Source organism: Acyrthosiphon pisum, chromosome A2 (genome assembly GCF_005508785.2).
Source record: "Acyrthosiphon pisum isolate AL4f chromosome A2, pea_aphid_22Mar2018_4r6ur, whole genome shotgun sequence".
NCBI lineage: Eukaryota > Metazoa > Arthropoda > Insecta > Hemiptera > Aphididae > Acyrthosiphon > Acyrthosiphon pisum.
This window is the reverse complement of record NC_042495.1, coordinates 105,398,812-105,407,890: the sequence shown is the minus strand read 5'-3', so window position 1 is coordinate 105,407,890 and position 9,079 is coordinate 105,398,812. Positions and strand designations below refer to the sequence as shown.

At 35.0% G+C, this 9,079-nt stretch overlaps 1 protein-coding gene across 1 annotated transcript; it reads left to right on the top strand.

Moving 5' to 3' along the window:
• Positions 1 to 2,823: 2,823 nt before the first annotated feature.
• On the top strand, positions 2,824 to 4,726 carry LOC100169409. The gene is made up of 2 exons (XM_008184085.2): positions 2,824 to 3,478; positions 3,627 to 4,726. Exons 1-2 carry the CDS (start codon positions 2,998 to 3,000, stop codon positions 3,980 to 3,982), a joined length of 837 nt encoding a protein of 278 aa, XP_008182307.1. The 5' UTR covers positions 2,824 to 2,997; the 3' UTR covers positions 3,983 to 4,726.
• The last annotated feature ends 4,353 nt before the right edge of the window (positions 4,727 to 9,079 follow it).

The following is a 9,079-nucleotide window of genomic DNA, read 5'->3' as shown; positions in this document are numbered from 1 at the left end:
TATAGTATTTAAGTCTTAACTTCCGCTGGTGTCATATTATATATTAAATACAGCGCAAACGTAAACGTAATTCTAATATTTCCATCAATGATGTTATGTCGTACGATAACCTCGTTACTCGTCTGATTTATAATATTATAATTTATTAACATTACCGACACCGACCGTCCACGACGATAGATAGATAGGTCATAGGTATATAGTGTATTCTAGTTAGGTACAAGAAATATGCATATTACAAATACGTAAGGATTTCTCTGTAGCGAAATATTACCTACTAGAAATGTCTCAACACAGAGGCGAAACCTCTTATCGTAGAGCAAGAAAAATAATAATAATGATAGGATGAAAACCGAAATAGTTCTTACTGATAGTGTCTCATATATGATGTGTGAGTACGAATGCGCATGCCCACATAATACTTATACTATATAATCGAATCGATCGTGATCAGAGAAAAATGTACAGTGGCGTTTCAAGGATCATATAATATGCCTAGGTTTTTAACTATATATTTTATACAGCGCATACCTACGTAATTTTAATATTCCCATCGATCGCGTCGTCACTCGTTTGATTTATAATATTATATTTTGTTGCCTACGCCATTCGTTCACGACGATTAAAGACGATATTGTCTCATGATGTGTTAGTACAAATCCGTTTACCTGTAATATACCACCTGTACGAGTCGCCTGTGTGGTCGCTTTGTTATAGTGTATGCCTATACGTGTACGATTTCTTGAGTTTTCGTCACATATACATTATAATAATATATCGTTTATAATCATATATACGTTCCAGATACGATAGGGTCTACGTATTATAATTAGTATATACTAATATATACTATATATACGAATGTGTCAGTTGTTTTAAATTCAGATCCGGCGCACACGCGCTATATTATAACCCACGTGTGTGTATTACAATGTAATATCGCTTGCCCGGATTCCCCCTGACCGTGTTATATAAATCTCTTCATGATTCCAGTCATGATTCATTAATATTGAACGAGGCGTTTTAAATTTTCTTTCCAACCATCGTATACCTTAGCCCATATATATGTATATATATAAATTATACATATATATTCAATTCTCAAGACTTTCCCTACTCGATATAATAATAAGTATAATTGTTTTGTTTAGACGACTGTATAAGAAACATATATAATATATGTTGACACACTCTGAGTTTATTCTAATAATTCATGATGGATAATGCGTCAGACATTTATTGATGAATAAGCTGATGATGAATTTAATTGTAAAGAGGCTAGAGGCCAATAAGATCAAATACGATATTCTATACGAGGTCGATTTCCATGACACCTTCCTGACATATGCCAATTTGGCTTTCAATTGAGATAAATACATAATCAATTTTAGGTATTGTATTCGTACTGCTTTCGAATGTAGGTACGTTTAGTGTAAATGTTCTTCAGATTCATATAAGAAGCATAATATAACATTAATTGTATATTTATGCAACAATTTCCACAAATGTTCGGCTCACCCTATATAGGCGGTACTTAAATGCAGCCGAGCTGAGTTCTTTATTACTTAAATATAAATTATAAGAAAAGAGAAAAAATACAAATTTATATTATATTTACGTATCTAATAAAAGATAATATTAGAAATTAGACTTATATTTCCAAAGTTGGTGTGATTATATCGAATATAGAAAAGTATTCTATTAAAAGTACAAACGTTTTTTGTATATAATATTATACTTAGAATTTCAGACATGTTTTCATTTTATTTGAGTTATTATAAATTGAATTCTACCTTAACATTATTAAAGCAATATATAATTTACAGTGTATTTTCTTACACTAAGGTACTTCATTTATGGTTTAAACTATAGACAATGTAAAACATTGTTATATACATTTTTCAATTTTACATAATATTAAATGTTGTGTTACGTATATTAACTGATAAACGCTGTTAATATTAAACTGTTTAAAAAAAATTCTTACTGAATCAAATTTAAAAAAATATAATTATATTAACAACAAAATAGTATTTTACAATGTCATTGTACATAATGGCTTTCTTCATTAAATATTTTCGTTATGTCGCATTAGATAAAATATTTTAAATAAACTTTCTAACCTTTTTTCTATTAAGTAAACACTTTACTAAAAGCGCACACCTTAAATCCGTTACTATGTACTGTAAAAATTTTTAAAAATACAATTAAAAAAATTAATTAACTTGTACAAGACCAAAGCTCTTGTCGCGCACATGTCTCGAACGATATTGAATACCTAAATATTAATATATTATGTGTGGCGTTAATATTACGTATTTTTAGTGACGAACGTCGACGAAGACGGTCACAATATTACATCACCATCATTGCCGGCACGTGCGTATTATACGAGACCATTCACCGCAGTTGACCCGGAGATTGGGGAAAAAAATCGTTTCCCGAAACGCCGTGACCGCGCGTGTGTAGTCGTTCACCTCCAAAAAACTTCGAAAAAAAGACGTTTCCACGCGTAAGAGTAAAAAATAATTCCAAAAATCTTCCGTCTCACCAAACACGAGGCGGGGTGGAGGAGGAGAGGGGCAACCTGACCACCCGGGCGGACGTAGGTGCAGGGCGGTATACGAACCGCGGTCGCGTATTCGCTTTCTACCGGGGCGAGGTCCTCCACCTCTGCCTCTACCTCGTCGACAGCGTCATAATAATAATAATATCGTTGTCGTCGCGGTGGCGGTTGCGACTAGCGCTCGCGCGCGCGCTCTAACTCGAGCATCTGGTGGGGCGGACCCGGGCCTATAACGGGGAGATATATAGGGACGGCCGTACGCATTTCGCCCCATTATCGCACCGACTGTTCGTCCGTCCGCATTCAAGTCACCGAAATCCGAAAACGAAATAATACGTTTACCGCATACATCGTAACGCATACCGCCGCCGTTGCCGTTTCGTATCTATTCCATATCGCTGCAGTAACAAACGATACTTACATTACATAAAATGCGTTTCGCAAGTTGCGCCGTGTTGGCCTTGTTGCCGTTCTGCTTGCACGCCGCCGTCGTCATGTCCGGCGATAGCGATAACTACCTGCAGCAAGAACAGAAGCCCGTGGAGTCGACTGGAAACGGAAACTGGGCGATGGTCACCAGGATGGCCGATGAGTGTGCCAAGGATGCGGATACAGCAGCCTGCGTGGCCGTCAAAGCAGCAGCTGCCCTGGAAAGGGCAGCCCGAGCCACCGGTCCCGTGCAAGTGTTGCCCGGTCTTACCGTAATGAAGAACACCGATGAAGGATCTTCGTCGCAACGGGATTCGCGCGCCCTGCCCACCGAGGACGAACTCCGCGGACAGTTGCAACAGCAGCCGTCGAAGGTCACCGACATGGTCGTCAACTCAGCCATCAGATTCCTCCAGTCCAGGACCCTGCAGCTCAAGTTCCCGCAAACCAACCCCGAAGAGCTGTCCCGGGCTATCGAAGAAGGCAAGTACCAATATTATGGTGTATTATATCATTATTATTATTTATCATCGTAGTAGTATAGTAAATATTATCGTAGCTGTTTCGGTTCCGCTATCCCGCCGGGGCGTTTAAGTCTCCTTTGTTCTAATCATTATCGTGTTTACCGCAGGTCGTGGCAAACTCAAGAAGAAGATGTTGCCCATCCTTGGATTCCTTGCCGTCAAAATCGTTGCCGTGTTGCCAATCCTTTTGGGAATCATTGGATTCTTCGCACTCAAGGCGTTGGTATTCGGCAAGTTGGCCCTGCTCATCGCCGGTGTGATGGCATTCCAGAAGTACGCTAGCGCATCCGGTGGCTTCGGCAAGATCGCAGACACATGGAGTGCCGGTAACGTTCAGGCCGCCCCATGGTCCGCACCCGCCGCCCCCAGCACCAACGGTGGTGGTTACTACAGGCGTAGCATGGAGGCCCAACAGATGGCGTACAACGGACAAGTACAACCGTCCGCCCAGGCTGTCGCGTAATACTATTTACTACCCCGTATAAACATGTAACATCATTTTAGCGTCACCACAAATCGTAGTCTCCAAAATTTTTTTTTCTCTCTCAACCGGACCGATGAGTTTTAATATTATTTATAACGACTAATACGCAATCTGTGTAAGCCCTTTTATTATTACTATTTTTTTTTTTTTTTTTACTGTTTTTGTAGTCTCGCACAACAGTTATTAGATTCAAATCGGACGGTGTGACATCTGCATGTTATAATTATAATATTATCATGCGAACGTCTCCATCGTCGGGAGTCGACATACACCGTGTACGCCGACTCACGACGTGGATGCGTTCGCAACACTCGGTATTAGATTATTGTTGCTCTCCGATAGCCGAGTAACTTTTTGCCATATTAGTCTTTAGTTTTCATGAAAAAAGACTTATATACCAATATTATTACCACGAAAAAGGCATCTGACGAAAAGTTACCGGCTCGTGTTTAGCCAACGTGGCTGATTTTTTTTTCAAACACAAAAATAATTAGATTATTACCTGTAAACTCTAAGAGTTAATATATAATAATATGATAAATTATTTTTTTTTTTTAAGTTTGAATAAGTCATCGATTTATTAACATAATATTACTATAATAATATATAGAATTACGTTACATGCCAAAATTTAAACAAAAATGTGTCATTGTAAATATTAAATACACATTTAATGATAATAATAATTTAATAATATATAAAATCAATTACTGAGTTAAAAAATGTGTATTTATAGTCCTTTGTTTTTCTGACGTATGCAGATGTGTACACCTACCTACGGTTATATTTGTTTTGTTGTTCCAAAAAAAATATATATATATATAATAATAATAATAATAATAAAAACAATGGACCGAGGTGAGCGGTTGCAGGTTGGTCGCACATAAAAGCAGCACACACGTTTTGTATGTCATACGAGGTATGAATTTATTGTTTGATTTTGATAATTGACTTTGTATATAAGAAATATCTTAGAAGAGAAACGTGTTACTCGCTACGTTTCAATAGGAAGTCATGAAATTATTTTTATGGCTTCGGGTACAAATAAGTGTACCTACAGTCTGCAAACGTAAGTCCGTCGTTGTTGTGAATTTGACTTGTGCCCTAATATCCTGATGTCAAGTAAGTAGAGTAACACTCTTTGCAGCGTTTTCTCACGTCGTCAAACAATTAGCATATATACGGTTAATGGTTAAACGATATACCGTATTGTTCGTAGGTATATAATATTATAGTAATATGATTTACGACCAGGATGAACCGTTTACTCGACTATGTCATGTCTCAACTCGGTCGTTCGCATCGAACTATGGTAAGTTCTATTATATATATTATGCACGTGGTTATGAGCGCGTGGTCGCGCATTACGTCAATAGTAGAGCTGTGTAAGTATAATTTTATAGAATGTTATTAAATAATAATAATATAATATTAGGTACTATATTATAGACGTTTGGTTGGTTGTTACACATATGCCGTAAAATATGTATGTTGAAAATGTTTGAAAATGGCACATAATGAACGAGCTAGTATTAATATGAAAATCGAACGGTTATTATTTTTTTAGTATAATGTTTACAATCAATTATATAAGTATTATTGGTTGTTTTAAATATGTTTATAGGTGTGACGGCGGTTAAATAGGTTAAACAATATGTACCATAGAGATATTACTCATCAAATTCCTATTCTTACTATCGATCAACAATAATAACTATAAAATCAGTATTACCTAACTAAAAAGTTAAAATGTTCTGAAAAATAAATCAAGTATTCTTAGTGAAAAAAAATATATCCATGAAGGTTGAGTTTAATTAAAGTGAATATATTACCTATAATTATATTGTGTTTTATTGGTATTTAAATAATATAAATCTTTCATATTTTTTTGTGGTTTTCCGCGACTCTACTATCCCGCAATGTTCATTAATCATCACTCATCGGATCTTTCACTGTATAAATTCATTCTTATACCAAACTCTGCACCACGTCTAGTATAGAAAACGCAAGCACTTAGCTTGTTGATTTCGTAAATTTCATTCCCCTAAAAATCTATTAATTTGCTCATTAGATGGCTATAGTTATGCTATAGTTATTTTTATCGATCGCTATTTTAACATTTATTATAATACAATATAATATATATTGAATAACGGTACTGTAGAAACTATTTGTTTAAAATAAACATGATAATAATGCCTTCAACAGCAAATAAATGTAAATGATAAGGATACCTACTAACAGATATTATAAAATTCACTTTCTCGTAGATCTTAGAACGAATGACTAATAATATTTGACCAACTGTATATTGACTTCCGTTACCGTTTCGTTGTTAAATACCTACCACAAAATAAACACGTGCTAAAGTATTAATTTTGCTGGATGGATATAATTGTATAAACAATTAACTGATTTATTTTCTCTGAAATTTCAACGGATCATAATATCCCGCCACATAAATATATATACCTAATCAATATCTAGTAGAAAATGTGCCGACTAATTCAATTTCGTTCATTTTGCTTTGAAAATGTATTATCGTGCGTGACTTTTTCAATAAACTACGTCTATCGGTAGACTACACTACATAAGAGGTTCACTGCATGGTATATAATTATTAACAAATTATTGTACGTTGAAAAAATTATGGGCTGAAATATTACCTCTATAAAATGTGTAAACTATATTGTGTTCAAAGACACTTTCTATGGAACAAGAAAAAATATTATTACGATTTCCTTTGAATAATTAACACGTTTTCATAAACTACGTAAATTTGACTTCCTTCTGCAATACCGTATAAAAATGTCACTATTTTTTTTTTTGACACAATATTATAATATAACATTATGTATTAATAATATGTCTATGTAATCGAGGACTAAAAATGGGATATTTTGAGAATACCACAAAAAAAATGTACGTTACTGAATCGTGTTATCTATAGGTAGGTATCTATTTTTTCGGTATATAACCGTCATATTGTATGAAATGGCTTAAACTATGTATAACAGATAATATCCGTGAAGTATCTTAACGTTCATCGTACGAACAAAATTGATTATATATGTTTAATGAAGTCGGTATTGAATATTCTTTGTATTTTGTAATTTTAAATATATGTACCTACTATATTATTATAATGATTATACTACTGATTTTTTTACATTGATGTTTTATTATAATTTACTTTACTGTGCACATGAAAGTAAAAATATCAATCACGTTACAGTAATATAATATATTATTTTCTATTATTATTATCGTTTTATTATGATTTAATTAATTAAAAATAAAATTTAATTTTCACCCGTGTGCAGCATACAAAAATACAATAGTAAATAAGCACACGACTTTTAAACAGCAATAAATTGGTTGCATTGATACTCAAACTCGAATTCGACCACCCGCGCCCGCCCGCACCACAACACTTGTGACGACCATTCAGTTTCACCTTCGTTTATCGATAAAAGGAAGCCGAAACGACGTAACGACATGATATATCGTGCATACTATTATAATATATTGTTTTTGATCGATCGGTTTTCCGTCATCGTCCGTCGATGGTACAGTGCAATGCCGTTGTTTGATAACAGTGACTTCAACGCCCCACCACTCGTCGTCGCACCGATACGTTGTTTTACGCATATTTATGTTCCGGCAGTGCAACACTGCTAGCCGCCTTACTATATAGATATATTATATAGAAAGCCGCTGAGTGTGACTCGTGAAAAATTACATATTCCTTGTTTGGAAAAACCTAATTTCTTTGTCGCTCATCGCCACTTTTGTCCCGACTCTCGTTCTTATTATCATTGTGTGTTTCCTTTTCACCGCGAATCTTTTGAATATAAAAAAAAATACATTAGTGGTTAATTGAGGTGAACAAGCGCCCCAAGCAGCACCAGTGTTTCCTCGAATGCGCGCGCGAGCGCTACCGTTTGGTAATAATTATTATCCTGTGTACCTATATTATATACATAATACACAGGTGTTGAGTCAAATCGATTGATTTCTAAAATATAATATTTATATCTATATAAATAAACATAGGTTTAAATATATAAAATATATATTCGTGTATAATATATAAACGTAAATATAAATATGCATTTATAGTGTACCTATGCACGATGCACCGATTTAACAACGACCACATCATCGATTTTGGGTCCTGAACGTGAACCTTATAAACGATAATAACGATTGTGCCCCGTCATATAGGGCAGACGGATACCACTTTACAACTATATTATAATAATATATAATAATGTAACTATATACTAATGTTGTGGGGTACTACGACGATATAGGTGTAACCATAGGCGTGCGCAGGGGGTATGCAGGGTATGCAGCTGCATACCCTGAAGCTCTTTGAGGGGCAAAAATCGTTTTTAGAAAAAAAATTTTTGTGCGCAAAAAAAATAATTACTAATTATAGTGCAGCCCAGGAGTGTACATATTATTATGTTTAAACTCGAAACTATTTGTGTATTGTGTATATATTTTATCAGAATTTTACATTCTTAAAATAACTTTCAGGGGGTGCCTGTGGTAATCCAGCGCTTAATTTGGGGGGGGGAGGAAAAAGTACAAAATTGGCTAAATACTGTAAACAATGGGAAACTAAGGCGATTGGGGGGAGGGGAATGTCCCTTTTGCCCCCCTCCTCCTGGATCCGCCACTGCTTCGGCATACCCTGAACAAGAGGGCTGCGCACGCCTATGGGTGTAACAGTGTAAAGATTGGACAATCTGTATTCTGTGGTGACCTCTCCGAATAAATAACAAAAAAACAACAAGAAATATAACGAAAAATGTTGTTTTGTGCGCTAATAAACCACTGAATTCATAAAATCATCATCATTTTTCCTATAGGACGAAGCATATCGTGTATAATTAATAAAAATCGTGAGTTTGTATCTACCTACATTTTTTTGAATTCTATTCATAACAACAGGTACCTACGTATATTAATGTGTTATCTACAGAGCAAATTACTTAACATGCTCTCCTCTTATTACTTTAATAACGCATTTATTTAAATTAAGACTTTTGGAATTTTCAAGTCCAC